General features: G+C 51.1%; 2 protein-coding genes across 4 annotated transcripts in view; both read right to left on the minus strand.

Moving 5' to 3' along the window:
* The window catches only part of nfxl1 (nuclear transcription factor, X-box binding-like 1), a 10473-nt gene extending 3131 nt beyond the window's left edge, over nt 1–7342 (minus strand). For 2 of the 3 annotated variants that reach the window (XM_024264619.2, XM_024264615.2), the window contains exons 1-17: nt 7233–7342; nt 6546–6726; nt 6295–6480; nt 6124–6233; nt 5884–6014; nt 5653–5697; nt 5427–5560; nt 5269–5354; nt 5120–5195; nt 4955–5052; nt 4155–4269; nt 3554–3678; nt 3365–3487; nt 2813–2903; nt 763–883; nt 531–687; nt 349–440 (exon numbers count right to left, since the gene is read on the minus strand). In XM_024264619.2, the coding sequence (XP_024120387.1) occupies nt 349–440; nt 531–687; nt 763–883; nt 2813–2903; nt 3365–3487; nt 3554–3678; nt 4155–4269; nt 4955–5052; nt 5120–5195; nt 5269–5354; nt 5427–5560; nt 5653–5697; nt 5884–6014; nt 6124–6233; nt 6295–6480; nt 6546–6702 (1847 nt within the window). In that variant the 5' untranslated portion in view covers nt 6703–6726; nt 7233–7342. The other variant, XM_024264616.2, reaches the window with a different exon arrangement.
* A 1623-nt stretch (nt 7343–8965) lies between these two features.
* On the minus strand, nt 8966–15257 carry cnga1b (cyclic nucleotide gated channel subunit alpha 1b). The gene is made up of 15 exons (XM_024264620.2): nt 15145–15257; nt 14140–14272; nt 13311–13379; nt 13131–13184; nt 12934–13056; nt 12750–12854; nt 12425–12531; nt 12176–12350; nt 11658–11794; nt 11408–11580; nt 11051–11176; nt 10792–10944; nt 10483–10714; nt 9909–10084; nt 8966–9828 (listed from the first exon to the last, which is right to left on the minus strand). Exons 2-15 carry the CDS (start codon nt 14247–14249, stop codon nt 9583–9585), a joined length of 1986 nt encoding a protein of 661 aa, XP_024120388.1. The 5' UTR covers nt 14250–14272; nt 15145–15257; the 3' UTR covers nt 8966–9582.
* Between the last annotated feature and the right edge of the window lie 425 nt (nt 15258–15682).

A 15682-nucleotide genomic window follows, 5' to 3' on the forward strand; every position in this document is an offset into this window, starting at 1 on the left:
GCAGTATCGCGATATTATCGATATCGTGAACCATGTATCGCGTATCGTATCGTATCGTGAGGTACCCAGTGATTCCCAGCCCTACTCCTGACCTATTACATTGAAACCATTAGGCCCCGCCTCCTGACCTGTGACACTGAAACCATTAGGCCCCGCCCCCAGACCCCTAACACTGAAACCATTAGGCCCTGCCTCCTGACCTGTGACACTGAAAATATTAAGCCCCGCCCCCTCTGCAGTATGTTCTAGATTTTTTATGGCTTTGGTGAATCTGACTGATTTCCCGTCATGGCGGCAGCAGGAAGTGGTTCCTGTGAGGATCTGGTCTGGGACCGGTTCTGGACCTACGTGGGGATGGGGACTTGGCACGGGGGGCAGGGGAGCGCCTTCTTCATGAACGCCGGTTCTGACGGCTGCTCCCACGGACCCGCCAGCTGGACCTGAACACAGAGAGGGAGGGGGTCAGGGTGATTACAGATGACTCACGGGCCGACCGCCGACCCCAGAACCAGTACAGAGACGGAGCCCACCTGCTGGCACCGGACCAGAACCAAGTCGTGGCATGGCTGAGGGCAGGTGTGGCTGCAGCCGGGGAGGGGCATCAGGCACAGCTGCCTGCAGGGGGGGCAGGGCCCCGGGTGGCAGCGGTGAGGCTCCCTGGAGGGGTGATGGCAGGATGGGGGGCACCTAAGGAACACCAGAGAGAGAGACCTGAGGATGGGCGGAGCCTCCTGATGAGGAGCTCCTCCCGCTGCGGTTTACCTGCAGGCCTCCCGGCAGCGCGGCGGTTTGGTGGTCCTCTCTCGCCCACACGGGACGACCAGCACGCTGGAGCCGCAGGAGCAGCGCACCTCCACCGTCTCCGGACACGGGTAGCAGCTTCCTGAGGAGACAGGACACCGTCACAGACCAGGAGGAAACATGGGCTGTGCAGCAGCGGCCCGCAGGTTCAAACCCCACTCTACAGCTGTCTGGATGGAGACGCTCTCATAGACATGCACAGCTCTGTTCAGTGGAGACCAGGAGGCTCCGCCCACAACTGTCCTGATACGATCAGACCATCAGAGGGATCAGCGCCGTGTTCGGGCCGACCTTCAGGATGACCTTCAGGCCAGCATGCCGGACGAACCGATAAGGAGGAGCGGCGCCCCGTGAAGGTCATCTCTCTGCTCTCAGGAGGTCCAGAACGTCTCCACTCGGCCCGGTTCCTGTCAGCAACACCGACAGCCCATCGACCCGGACAGCAGAGTGACTGAGCGTGCTCAGTGCTCCTCTGATAAGCAGCTCTTCACGTCCCATGATCCCACTCCAGGACAGGTGTCAGCTGACCCGTGGAGACGGCATGGAGAATCAGGACGTCCACCCACAGTTCTGATAAGACCCGGTCACACCAGCACTGGGTCACCGAGGTTTGAGGTTCAGGAGGAGCCAACAGAACTGTTCTGAACTTCCTCACCGGCACATAGACCAGTCCTTAAAGCTGTTCAGAAACCCGGTGGAGCCGGGTCAGTTCTACAGCTAACCACCAGGGGGCGGGTCAAGGCAGGAGAGGTTCTGTTCACCTCAAACTGAACCAGAACTATCAATAATGCTGTAGAATGTGGGCGTGGCTTTGAAGGCATCTTCAATCAAACACCAGATGATGTCATCACTTCCGCCTCATTCACGTCGGATCGCACGCCGCATCCTGACCAACGCCAAAAATCATTATATGGGAGGGGCTTGAAACCTGAGGAAGGCTAAACCACGCCCACATCAACAGGTGAGGCTGTTGGACCGACACCTATCAATCACCAAACCCCGCCCCCATTAAGTAGAAACCAAAGCTTTGTATGTGGATAACTACTGAGTCAATGTTGTTGCCATGGTTACAGCTCTGGAACCAGACTGGTTCTGATGTGAAGGTCATGAAGACTCCAGCAGGTCCAAACGCTGCACTGGGAGTACTGGTGCTGAAGATCCAAACCTGGAACCCCGAGGAGACCATGGAGCTTCCTGATTCTCCTCATCAGTTCTGCAGCCTGGAGGAACCGCCATGCTACAGAACCCTCAACAGAACCAGGACTCAAAAATCCAGAATCTAAACCAGAACCAAAGTCCACATTTACTGACTTCCAGCATCCGCTTCTTTATGAAAACACAAACACTCCCCACTCAGCTGCACAGGCATGTTTCATTTGGACCTGCAGAACCGGGCCTGATCCTCTGGTGACTGCAGCCTGACACACAACCCCAGTCCGTCAGCGGCGCCGTCTATCTGCCCGCTCCAAAAGGTCAGAGCGACCAATCAGCTGCCAGATCCACACATGAATGATCCATCTCTGCTCATCCAATCAGAGCGCAGACATCTGACCTGCACACGCCGCACACAGGAAGCTGTCACTCACACACGGCTTCGTAGGGAGGTTGTTGCTGTCAGCAGCATCTCCTCCCGTGTGTGTTATGTCAACAAGAACACAACGTCCTCGACAACAGCAGCTGAACACAGACTGAAGGTCTGAACCAGTCACAAGCTGGAGCACAGACGTGTGTGTGCGTGCTGCAGGATTAAATGGTTCCCATGATGCTCATGCTAAGCCACGCCCACAGGAGACCGGTCTTCAAGAACTTTAGGACGTCCGGACGGTTTGTGTGACTGTGGAGCTTTAAAACAGAACAGAAAACGTTCCTAAATGTATCTACGGATCTTTCAGACTCTCCAGCTCTGTTGCAGTACTCCAAGCAGCCTGCAGGGGGAGGACCGAGCAGGAACCTGGTTTCTACACCAAACTTCCTTCTCCTGCTTCAAAGCAGCTCCAGATCTGAGCGTTACCTTGGTGACAGACGGAGGGACACTTGTGGTTCCGACATCCCAGAGTTCGCCCGCAGCTCTGGTCACAGGGGGGGCAGTTACCAGGGCAACACTGGAACAGAGAGCATGATGGGAAGCAGAGAGAGGTCAAAACCTGCGAAAATGTTAAACTGCATAAAAGCGATAACGGCGGCAGACAAAACCCCGCCCTCCCAGACGACCTTTAGACCTGGAGCAGCATCGTGACATTTAGAGCCGCTGCCTCCAGAACACCTGAGAACACACCTGGTTTATTTTCAAAGAGTGAACATCTGACAGTCGCTATGACGTCTGTAGTCCATCAGAGTTCTGTGGTTCTGCTGTCTCACCGTACGCAGACGACACCAGCTGTATCTGTCCTTCTGACTGACAGGTGAACATTGAAAACACCTATAGGTCCACCAGAGGGTAGTATTTATAACATCCAAGTTTATTTTAAATGTAAACACTGAAAAGCTTATATCTTTAGCAGCAGGACTACGATAGGACGTTAAGACTCCGCCCCTCACTCCCCGTAAAGGCAGAGGTCCTGACCTTCCTCCTGCACTGGTGTCTCTGGCAGTTCCTGGTCTTTGGACACTTGGAGTCGCACAGGTACTCCTTATGACAGGCCGTCTTCTTCCTGTGTTTGCCACACCTGCACTCCTTCTGCACCTCCTGCAGTCACAGCAGAGCGTCACCGCGAGCGTCCGTGTGCGCACGGGGATTATGTGTGTTCGTCACCTGTCGGCAGGTCTCACAGCTGCCGCGGTGGCACCTCATGGAGCAGGTGTGCTGCAGGCAGGACAGCGGGCGGTCGCAGGTGTCTCCACAGGGGGGCACCTCCTCCGTGCACGGCAGAGACGACCCTGCAACCACAGACGGTCAGGAGGAGGCTGCACGGAGCAGAGTGCACGAGCAGAGTGCACGAGCACAGTGCACGGAGCACAGTGCACGGAGCAGAGTGCACGAGCACAGTGCACGAGCACAGTGCACGGAGCAGAGTGCACGAGCACAGTGCACGGAGCAGAGTGCACGGAGCAGAGTGCACAAGCAGAGTGCACGAGCAGAGTGCACGGAGCAGAGTGCACGAGCAGAGTGCACGAGCAGAGTGCACGAGCACAGTGCACGGAGCAGAGTGCACGAGCACAGTGCACGAGCACAGTGCACGGAGCAGAGTGCACGAGCACAGTGCACGAGCACAGTGCACGGAGCAGATTGCACGGAGCAGAGTGCACGAGCACAGTGCACGAGCACAGTGCACAAGCACAGTGCACGAGCACAGTGCACGAGCACAGTGCACGAGCACAGTGCACAAGCACAGTGCACGAGCGTGTCTTCTTACTGGTTTTGCCGCAGGGACAGGATCTGCTGAGCGAGCGGGGGCAGAGGGGGCACGCTCCATCATGACACACCTGTTCACAGGTGTGATTCCTACAGGAGAGCGGGGCGCCGCACACCTGAGAGACACACAAACACAGCTGCTGCAGGTACAGGATGATCAGAGACATGCAGGACCAATGATGGACAGTAGGCGGAGCCAAAAGAAAGGATCGCAAAAGTCGGTAAACGTTCCATCAAAACTCCATCACCAGAGCTAATCCTCTGGATTACTGTTCAGACGGTTACTTTAATAACGTAATTCCTGCAAAAAACAGAGTTAAGATAATATGCAACATTTATATTAGTAAAATTAATCTAAACACAGATTCTAACGCAGAAAAAATTACCTTATTGCTGATATGCAACATATTTACGTTAGAAAAGTGTTTATACAATGAACACAAATCTATGGATCAGAAAAATCTTTAAGAACTCATATTCAACATTTTATGGTACTGAAGTGTTTAAGAATTAACACAAATCTTATAATATGTTTTACAGTAGGGAAGTGTTCACGTATTTAACGTAAACATTCTAACACAGAAGTATCTGTGCTAATAAAGTGTTCCGTCTTTAACGTAAACACAGATTCTAATGTTGACACAGGTTTACACAATCCTGTTTACACAAATATTGCAGCTCCTCCAGATTCAAATGTTCAGAGACGAGATGTAGTTTATGGTTTATTTTGCCGTGATCGATTTATTGAGACCTGGTTACTAATACGCCACGGTTTCCATAGCAACCAGAGTCCGGACTCACCTGCTCGCAGGTCCAGCGGGGGCTGGCGCACGGCCGCTCCGCCTTCTGGCGGCCGCACACGCAGCTCTGCAGGCTCACTCTCGGACAGGGGGCGCACTCTGACACAAACAGACGAGCGTGAACGACCAACCAGGGCGCTGAAGCTCTGAGGTGGGCGGGGCTTACCTGAGTGGCAGGGCTCCGTACAGGTGTGCTGCTTACAGGCCAGCAGCCTCCCACACCTCTGCTGGCAGCACCAGGCCTGCAGACGCACACACAGCGGTTCACACAGACGCACACTAGCCCCGCCCCCAGCCTGGACCGTCAGAGCTCACCTTGTTGCTGCAGCGGCGGGGGAGGGGCTTCGCTTTGCCACACAGGCAGGAGACGGACACCATCTTGGGGCAGGGCGGGCAGGGACCTGAGGGCGACAGTCATGACGCTGCGTTTCTCCTGAAAACCCGCGCAGGTGTTTGTGGGCGTGTCTGGTTACCGGGGTGACACAGCAGCAGACAGGTGTGACCGCAGCTGGGCTTCAGCTGGCGCTGGCAGACGGCGCCGCAGGAGTGAGGAACCAGCCAGGGGTCGGCCGGGGGGTCCTGCAGCTTCCCGCAGTAACAGGTGTACCTGAACGCAGAGGAACAGTGACTCAGCAGAAAGGGAGGGACCCCACAGCGCCCCCCTCTGGAGGACGGCAGCGCCGCATACACTGAGCTCACCTGTTGGGGGTGGAGCTCGGAGGATACTCCGTCCGGCACTTTGGACTGAGGAGAGACCAGAATCAGAATGGAGACAGTCCAGAACCTCCACAGAAACCCAGAAGGTTCTGATCCGGGTTCTCCTCTGAACCAGAACCCCACAGCTTGATGTTCTCCATCAAGATTCCCACCAACATTTAAAAAGTACCCGACCCGGAATGAGAACAGAACCAGAAGGGGGCGGGGCCTCACCACGGCCACGGGTGCTCCTTCTGACCGAAGTCTTCGTCGGTCACGGAGGACACGAGGAAGACCGAGTCCCGGGCCCACTTCTGGATGCAGGGCAGGTGGAAGAGGGAGAAGCAGCCGCTGCAGCTCCACACCTGCAGGGGGCGGGACAGGTGAGGAGGAGGAGCACTGTGGGGGCGGAGCTGCGTTCGAACTGTCATCAGGAAACCCCGTGAGGGCGAGCTGATGGCGTGCAGCACTCACCGCCTGCGTCCTCCTGACCGAGGCGATGCAGATCAGGCAGGTGACGGCTCCGGACTGGAACAGCTCGCTGACGTACTGACCGGTCCGGGTCAGCGCCGAGGCATCTCCGCCTGAACGCAGAGCGGGTCGGTCAGTTAACAGACATGTGCAGACCCTCCGGCGCCGGCTCACCTGTCTGGTCGGTGTAGGTGGTGAAGGTGGACGCCAGGATCCTCCCTCTCTGCCCCTCCTTCTGGCTCCCGTCCTCGCTCTCATCTTCGTCCGAGGAGGAGGAGCTCACCTGGCTCTCCACCAGTCTCTTGGCCGCCGCCTGGTTGGACCTCTGGATCTCCTCGAACTTGGACTGGACGGCGCCGGCTGTGGATCAGAGGACGTTAGAGGCGCCGCTCGGGTCCAGTTTCTGATCATCCATCAGAACTCACCCTGAGGAAGGTCCGGGCTCGGTTCCGCCTTCAGCCCTCTGCCTCCCCGCCCCGCCGCTAGGACCGCCTTCTCCTTCTGCGGGGGGCGGGGCCTCTCATCCTGAGTGTTCTGGTTGCGACCACGCCCCCTGCCCTGCTGTCTCCAGGCGGGCTCCATGGCAACCGCTGCTCACAGACTCACCTGAGGACCAGCGGACAGAAGAACCATGGAGTTACTAAGCTCCGCCCCCTGATGTGACCGTCAGGTCTGTCCGAACTCAATGAGTCAGCAGAACCGACCCGGTCCAGACTGACCCACTCCTCACCCATGAGCGTGAGCAGTGCGCATGCGCCCGTCCCCCTGCATGAACGCTCTGAATGACCGCAGGTAGGGAGCGTTTCTCAGGTTAAAATACTCTACAGTCTACGCTGACGTAACACAGGTGAACTAATGGTCACGTGAGCACACCTGTGCAGACTCAGAGTCCTCTGTGAAACCTCCCTGTGTTCAGTTCATGCTGCTAGCAGCCGGCTAGCCGCTGTAAGCTAACAGTAACAAACACACAAACTCGGGAGGAAAAGGCGCCGAAAATAACGTCACTTCCGGTGAGCGGCGCTTTTAGGGATAAACGGACCGTTTTTGGGTTGAAACGTTCCGGTTCCGACTCGAATAAAAGTTCATCTTTCAGTAGTTTGAAGTTAACCCACCTCTGCAGGGAGAACCACAGCGTTTCCTCCTAGATGACATGCGCAAAGCATCAAGATGCAGTCTGGTATTTGTAGTTCTAATCTCCGACGATGCGGATGTAGAACATCATCGATAAACTACAATTCCCACAATCCTGCGGAACTTTTTCATACTCTGAAGAAACAGACGGTGATGTGTGACGTGTCAGGAGCAGACTGACCGGGCTCGGTGCCAAACTCTTTAAAAATACATAAAATGTATTAAAATTATAATAAAAACCAGACGAAGTTAGCTTTAGCTTACTTTAGCAGACAGGTGGAGTGAGTTTTGACGATGGAAAAGACACTTTAAGCTCAGAAAATCATTGTTTCAGACTTTCAGAATGTCCTAAACAGAGTTTGTTTCAACAGAAACATGATTTTCTCTTCACAGATTTTACATCTGGATAAGAAAAACAAATCCTTCATAAAAAGCTGTCTCTCCTGAGACGGCTTTGATTACTCAATTCTATCAGTAGATAGATTATTTATTTATTTTTTTTTTTCTGTTTGAGCCTCCGGTACCGTGGGAACGATTTTGGGGGGTAATATTGGACCTAGAGGACAGAACATTATCTAATTACATTTACTACATGTTATTTTGTGGATCATAATCAATGTGTTTGTTGATTTATTATTTCTTAATGGTTTTAACTACAAATATAGTAGTTTCTCATCTGTAAATAATAAACAACGGCGTTTTAATTTTATGTCTAAACATAGTTTTGTCTCTGAGTTTATTGCTTTGAATATTCTTTCTAGACTAAGTAATACTGAACCCGAGCACCTGCCATCTCAAACCAGACCGGTGTGGGTCCTACGTAAATAGATCTGTAAAACCTGTTTTACTGCTGGAAATAAGAACAACTGATCAACTGGTGACCTGCTCCAACTAAATTCTGTTTAACATGTCCATTTATTGGAGAGAGTTTGTCCATCAGCTGGAAAACATGTACGGCTTGTGACAAACAAAAGACAATCCTGCACAGATTTAATCAAACTTAACCAGGTTTGTTAACGACAAAGACTCCACCTGAACTTTCTGTAATTCTACCAAACTAAGTAAATTTCACCCCAAATAGGCAACAAGTTTTTCTTTTTTGATAAAGTTAACAGTAAAATATTTTATTTAATAAATATTGTCATTCTTCTTACAGAATTTCCTCTTCACAGGTCTACGATCCTCCAGTATGTCATGTTTCTGTTCTTGTACCTTTATTGTGTCTTCTGTACGTAATATTTGACGTTCTGCAAATAAAGTTCGAAAGAAATGATGTCACAAAAATCTTCCTTTCTGATTTGTTGAAGGGATTTCCTGCTAACAAGATCATTTGTACGACAGACGCTCTTACGTTTCTTAGAAAATGTCTTTATTTCTAACCAATATATGATTAAAAGTTACAGCATAGTTAGCATGAAATATGGTTCTGTGTCTTCAATGATCGGATTTTAACTTTACATTTATCCATTTAATTTGTTTTCCTCAGACAAACACTAGATGGCACTGAAGCTTCCTCGCTGCAGCTGGAGCTGACGTAGCTTGTAGTCAAGCTAGCATGCTAAAGTCTGAGTTTGTGGAGTGTTTATGTTCTTTGATTTACTGTAATTTTTTAAGTGTTACCACAATCGTTCCAGTAGATTGTGAAGGAGAAAAGCGGCATGAACCGCTTTTCTCCTTCACAATCTACTGGAACGATTGTGTTAATGGTTCAAAAGTTACAGTACGTTACAGGTTTTGTGCTTTAGCGTCACAGGCGACGCCTCAGGTGTTTGCATGAACGGTTGAAGAGTTTCGGTATTCTGAAGAACGTTGATCTGGAAAGCTCCGTCTCTTTGTTGTTGGCTCTAACATGAATGAATCTGGTGATAGAAACTTTAAACATGCTGCATAGTTCCATGTGGTTGTTTGTAGCTTTCTCGATCCACTGGGCACAGAACCAGAAACATAATAAAACAGACCGTACAGCGTTTGAACTTGATCAGCGGATACAAAATCCTCTGCTCGGTGAAAACTAAAGATGCAGGAGCGAAACCGCTAATCCATAAAAGCTTGATAGAGTTTTACGGCTGGACCGTGAGAACAGCGACTACATGGAGACACCAGGAGTCCTCCTATGATCCAGAGGAACCTTCTTCCCTGACAGCGAGTGTCCTCTCAGCCGGCTGTCAGTTCTGTCTCTGAAATCTACTGGAGATGTGAGGCGCTGTGCGGTAAACCTGATCCCTAAACGTACTTTCAGGTTGAGAAACTTCCCTTCCAGCCTACAGTCACTCAGGACTTCCCGCCGTTCTGTCACTCAGTCCTCCGCTCCGCCTCCTCCTCGTCTTCTACCTATTTCTTCTCCTCCTCTTTAGCAGTCTCAGGGGTCGGAGGGGGCGGGGCGTCCCCGGGTTGGTCGGATCGTGGAGGCGGAGCCAGCTTCCTCTCCAGCCGTGTGACTCGGTGTTTGATCTTGCTGTGCGTGGCTTCGTTCTCGGCCAGCAGCCGGGCGTATCGGGTCTGCAGGACGTCCAGCGTGCTGGTCATGCGGTCGACCTTCTCCTCGATCTCTTTGGGATCCGGACCCTGAGCCGCCAACTGCAGGACACAACAGTTTTACGGCCGCGGTCGCAGCAGGTTGACGGCTTAAATGTCCGTGTGCAAAGGGGTTCTAGTACCTCCAGGTCCAGCAGCCCGTCCTTCATCAGAATCTGCTTCCCCTTCTCCTCCAATAGGGCTTTGGCATCGGGATACTCTGTCAGCGCCTCCATCAGGTCATCCTTGGAAAGACAGAAGAGGTCGGAGTATCCGATACTTCTGATGTTGGCTGTCCTCCTGTTTCCTGCCTTACTGCCTGTTGAGGAGAAGAAATTGTTTTAAACGTTCTAGAACCACAAGGTTGGTGAGGGACCCACCTAAACCTTCAACATCAGGACACTAAAATCCGTCAAGTCCTTATCAACAGTTGCTAGCGTCATTAGCTCCTATCACTTTACAGTGTCGTCAGAATAGCCCTTAGCAACAGTTGCTAATGTTGTTAGCTCCTGTCGATTCACAGAAGATATTGCTTAGTATTACATAGACATGAACAAATGTTCAATAAACTTGTTAGTAGACACTAGGGGCTGGGTTGAAAAAATCTATTAATCGAATAATTCAAAACTCAGCCAGACTCTGCCTTCAGTGGCCCCGTGGTATAGAGTCTAAGAACCCCGATGTAGGATCTCTTGACGTCATGTGACAAAGACCCACCTTTGATGGCCAGGATGCTGATCTCACCGAAGTAGCTTCCATCACTGAGAACTACGAACTGCGTGACGCCGTCGTCCGCCACGACCGCCAGCTTCCCCTCCTTGATGATGTACATCTCCCTGCCGATGTCTCCTTTTTTGCAGATGTAGTCTCCTGGACTGTAGACCTGCGGCTGCAGCTTCAGCACCAGCTCCACCAGCAGACCGGCCTCACAGTCCGCAAAGATCCGGACCTGCAGAACCACACAGGAGTCAGGATCCGGTTCTGATCTTCTCACCGGACGCGGAGCTCTGAAACTTTGCTGCAGGCCTTCTTCAGGGTGTCCAGGTGAACGTTGATGGCGATCTCCGCTCTCAGCTTGTCGGGCAGGTACTTCAGAACTTCTCGCTCATCCACCGCTTTCTTGTTGGTCCACAGGAAGTCGAACCACTTGATCACTCGTTTCTCCAAGTCCTTTGTCACCTGTGAGAAGGAGACGGTTCAGACAGGCCAGCATTCGGGTGCAGGCCGGTAACGGTTCACTGAGCGGACAGACGAGAACATTTTTGACTGAAGGAACTCCGCTGACCTTCCTGAAGCTCATGTATTGTTTGATGGCGTCGATGCGAGCCTGGAAGTCAGCTCTGGCCGCGTTCATGTTGGTGATCATCGAGCCGACGTTACCGACGATGGTAGCAAAAATCAGCACACCCACCTGGACAGAACAACCAGAACTTTACCTGCACCGTTCTGGGGAAACGGTCAAGTTAAGCATTTCAAATGCTGGTGAAGAGTCAAATGATCAACAAGAAGTTCAATCAGTCGACCACCTCAGACCTTCAGGAGTTATAACAACAGAAAGGATGAATTCAAAAGTAGAAGGAACAGCTTCAACATCCACACCTGGAATTACTGATTTACTGTCAGAGAAACAAGCCACACCCACCAGGAAGTCAGTCACGACAAAGAAGTACTCCGAGTTCTCCACAGGGGGCGGGGTTTCTCCGATGGTGGTGAGCGTCAGCGTGGACCAGTACATGCTGTAGGCGTATTTCCTGACCAGACGACCAAACTCCGGGTTTGAAGGATCCGGATACACGAACCTGTCAGCCCCGAAACCTGAGAGCACAAACCAGAAGGGGAGTCTGAGCCGGATGTAAGGTTCTAAAGAGCCCGGTCTAAGGCGGGTCACGAACCGATGGCCTTAGAGAAGGAGTAGTAGAGACACGCGTTCCAGTGGATGATGATCAGGATGTACATGACGAGGTTGGAGATCCGAAGAGCGTTTGGGTAGTTGGTTCTGGTCTCTGTGCGCTGGAAGAACTCCATCATCCTGAAACAAAGACACACGAGGCGGACTCAGGGTTTTGGTTTGACCGGTTCTGGTGGTCCAGAGGCTTCGGTCAGTATCGGATGGATCAGGTAAAGACATACTGAGCTTTATCGATGTTCTACAAAAACTCTCCTCTAGAACCAAGCCAGAAGGTGATGAGAGAAGTAAATTCTATCAACCACCAGTAGTTTAACGGCACGTCAGGAGAACATGTAGTCGGACGCTGCAGGTGAAGCAGCGATGTGGACGGTTGTCTGAGGACGTCGTCGGTTCTAGAACATGAATGTACTCGCAGCAGCTGTGGAGACGCCACGCCGTCCTCCAACCACTGAAGAACTGGAACAGCGTGGTCATCATGTGACCTCGGTGCAGCAGACGCACCTGTTGAAGCGCAGGAGCTTGTTGAGCCGGATCTCCGGGTAGGTGACACCCAGAATCAGGTAGAATATGTCGGTCGGGATCATGGAGACCAGGTCCATCTTGAACTGGAAGCTGATCATGTACCGCTCTCGCAGCTTCTTCTCGTCCTTCACGAGCAGACCCTGCTCCAAGTAACCTGCAGAGACAATGGACCGGTTCAGGTCCGGTTGGACCGGCAGAGCTGTAGGGTGTGCTCCTGTGACTACAGACCGGTTCTGGTTCTGAACACCATGTCCAGCAGATAAATGATGTCAGAGACAAAGTCCATTAGGAACCAGAAGACCAGATAGTCGGTTTGAAGTTCTTCAAAACACGCCCTGAAAACAAACAGAAACAGTTCAACCGAGACTGCCCCCTGCTGGTTGGTTGTTCTGGTTCTGTTGACCTGCTAGCTTCTACAAGAGGAACGTTTCAGTTTACCTCCTGCTGTCCTAAAACCTCATTTTCCTGTGATGATGTCACAGTCACTGGAGCATCTCAGAACCGAGAGTAGCGGTTCCACAGATGCATCAGAACTCTGCGGTTCTGGTGTCACCTGGCTATGATGAGGGTCCAGTTGTACATGACGGGGATGGTGATGATGAAGAGCCAGTGGTAGTAGGTGTTTCCCGCTGGATCAATGACGGTGATTTCTTTGGCTCTGGATAAACACGATCATGGATCTCATTGATCTGATCACAACGATCCAAATAATCCTCATTTCTAAGTCATTGACTTACGCCTCCTCTTTGGCCTTCTTCTCTTTCTCCTCCTTCTCTTTGGCCTTCTGCTTCTCCTTCTCTTTCTCCTCTTTCTCCTTCTGCTTTTTCTCCTTCCTCTCCTTCTTCTCCTGTTTCTCCTTCCTGAGGAAGACAGCGATCAGTTTCCATCAGAACATGTGTCCTGGAGGAGGTCATCATCTGGAGAAGAAACTCACTCCTTCTTCTCCTTCTTTTCTTTCTTCTCCCTTTTCTTCCTCTTTTTTTCCTCCCTGTAAGACAACATTTAATCAGAGGAAGATGAAGAGGTCTTTTTGTGACCAGAGGTTCGGTTCTGTCTGGACTCCAGTGACACTAAAGTTCTGTTTGACTGAATCAGAGGATGGTGTTTGACTCACTCGTCTTCCTCGTTGTTGTTGCTGTTGTTGACGTTGAACAGAGCTCCAGGTCCGGCTCTCCTGCTGACCCTGAAACAAACAAGGAGAGAACCAGAAAACTGAACTACACAAACACACAGAACCACCAAACTCCTCATCTAGACCCGCTGAAGCAGACCCATCAACCGCTTTGAACTCCAGGACCAACCGTTCAGACGAGTGCGGCCATTGAGGTTAAACTCCACCTTCCCTCAGGTATGAGGGAAACCTCCACCTTAATCTACTGAAGGTGGGATCAGGATCCTGATCCTCCTGGATGGAGTTCTACAGCAGAGAACTTGAGTGTATGTTCTAACCCAGACAAACATGGAACGTTCCATCCAGGATTTATTGACAGTATTTCATACTTCAAGACTCGTATCATTACATTTCAGCGACAATCAAACCCATCAGATCTGTCGTGGACAGGTCTGGCGTTGGGGGCGGAGCTACATGACTCTGTTAACTGTTAACGAGTCAAAGCAGAACCCTACATCTCAAATGACACGTTTTTTGTTGTAGCTGAAGCTAATGCTAACATCTGCAGGTCATTCATCTTAAACTTCTAGAGTTCCAGATCAACAGAAGATCCCAGGAAGCTGAAGATCTGGTATTTTATCCAAAATCTGACTCACAGATAGATCCAGGAACTCAGAGGAGGTCTACAGTCCACTCTCTAATGCTTACTGGAGATGAGCTTCAGAAAACTGGAGATGAGGTGAACCTCTGCTGATCTACCATCACTGACAGGACGTAGAACAGCTGATGGAGTTTCCTGTTCAGAAAGTTCTGCTCTTCAGGGTAAACCCACCTCACTCCCTCCCCAGTGTCCTCCAGATCCTCCTCCATGTCCTGTAGAACAATGATGGGGGGCGTCAGCTCCCTGACGCAAGGGGGGTCCAGTGGAGCCACTTTAGCCATGGAGACACCGTTCTTCCAGCTGTCTGTGGTCACAAAGACACAGAACGTCACTGTATTAGGAAAACATATTAAAACAAGCTAGTCTGAATACCAGCAGAGGTCTAGAGACCAGAAGAGGTCTGGAGGGAAAAAGGCATCTGGATACCAATAGAGGTCTGAAGACCAGCACAGGTCTGGAGACCAACAGAGGTTTGGAGACCAACAGAGGTTTGGAGACCAGCAGAGATTTGGAGACCAAAAGAGGTCTGGAGACCAACAGACGACGAGAGACAGAAAAATAGTTTTGTTTCAAGTGAGACCTTTTCTTTATTTTCCCACAATGATGTCATTTTGTTCAGTTACTTTTATGTCGTAGTACCGTAGTGTTTTTTTACTGCAGATACAGTCGTTCACAGAATGACTGAATCTGAATCTTCAGAACTCGTGAATCCATCATTTATTGATGTTTGTAGTTTAGCAGAAACTTCACAAACATGTTTGAAGTGAAACAGAAAAACACTTTGGAGAAAACATGTTTCTCTGTTCATGTTGAATCTTCAACATAACGTCAGAAAAGGTTCAAATCATATTTAAAATGTTAAATATTATTTCTTGTAAACTGTCGATAAAGTCAGAAATATTATTTTTTCCTCGAGCGATGATGTTAATCTGATGAGTGAAGATAACTGAAGGTCATCAACGACGATGTTTTTATTAAGATTGAATGAAGACAGAATAAAAACATCAATATTTTCTTCTTTTGTTGTTTTCAGATCCTGGTTTGTGGTGTGTGTCGATTTTGTAGTTGTGTTGGACGTGTGTTGTATTTGCGGTTCTGTCATAAATATATCAAATAAATAATTGTGCTGAAGCTTCATGCAGACATGATGTGCACTAAACTCTATTATCTCCTTACCTGTCAGCTGATAATCCGTCACCTCGGTCGACGCGGCCTAGATCCACCCGCAGCCCCCCAAACTCCTCACCCTGAGACCCCAGGAGCGACCCCCCATAAACACACCGATGAAGCCCGCGAGTCCTGAGGGGAAGAGGAGCAGACGGAGGACGGGAGCGGGGAGTCCGGAGGTCTCCTGCAGAAGAGTCTCCTCTGTCACCCTGACAGGGATAAAGGGATTAGAGGAGATGAAAGTGGCCACCTCACAGGAGCCACGCTCACCAGTAGGAGGCCAGGGGGCCACTAGAAGGAGGCCACGGGGGCCACTAGAAGGAGGCCACGGGGGCCACTAGGAGGAGGCCACAGGAGCCACTAGAAGGAGGCCACAGGAGCCACTAGAAGGAGGCCACGGGGGCCACCAGTAGGAGGCCATGGGAGCCACTAGAAGGAGGCCACGGGAGCTACTAGAAGGAGGCCACAGGAGCCACTAGAAGGAGGGAACAGGAGCCACCAGTAGGAGGCCACGGGGGCCACTAGGAGGAGGCCACAGGAGCCACTA

This window comes from Oryzias melastigma, linkage group LG18 (assembly GCF_002922805.2).
Source record: "Oryzias melastigma strain HK-1 linkage group LG18, ASM292280v2, whole genome shotgun sequence".
Taxonomy (NCBI): Eukaryota; Metazoa; Chordata; class Actinopteri; order Beloniformes; family Adrianichthyidae; genus Oryzias; species Oryzias melastigma.

Excerpts from the sequence above, each read along its gene's own strand:
- cnga1b (XM_024264620.2), bottom strand. The coding sequence starts at position 14,249 with ATGGCTAAAGTGGCTCCACTGGACCCCCCTTGCGTCAGGGAGCTGACG. Across the intron at positions 12,532-12,749 it reads TGGACCCTCATCATAGCCAG|GGCGTGTTTTGAAGAACTTC; the intron begins GTGACACCAGAA and ends GTTTGTTTTCAG. Across the intron at positions 11,177-11,407 it reads TTGTCGTGACTGACTTCCTG|GTGGGTGTGCTGATTTTTGC; the intron begins GTGGGTGTGGCT and ends TGTTCTGTCCAG.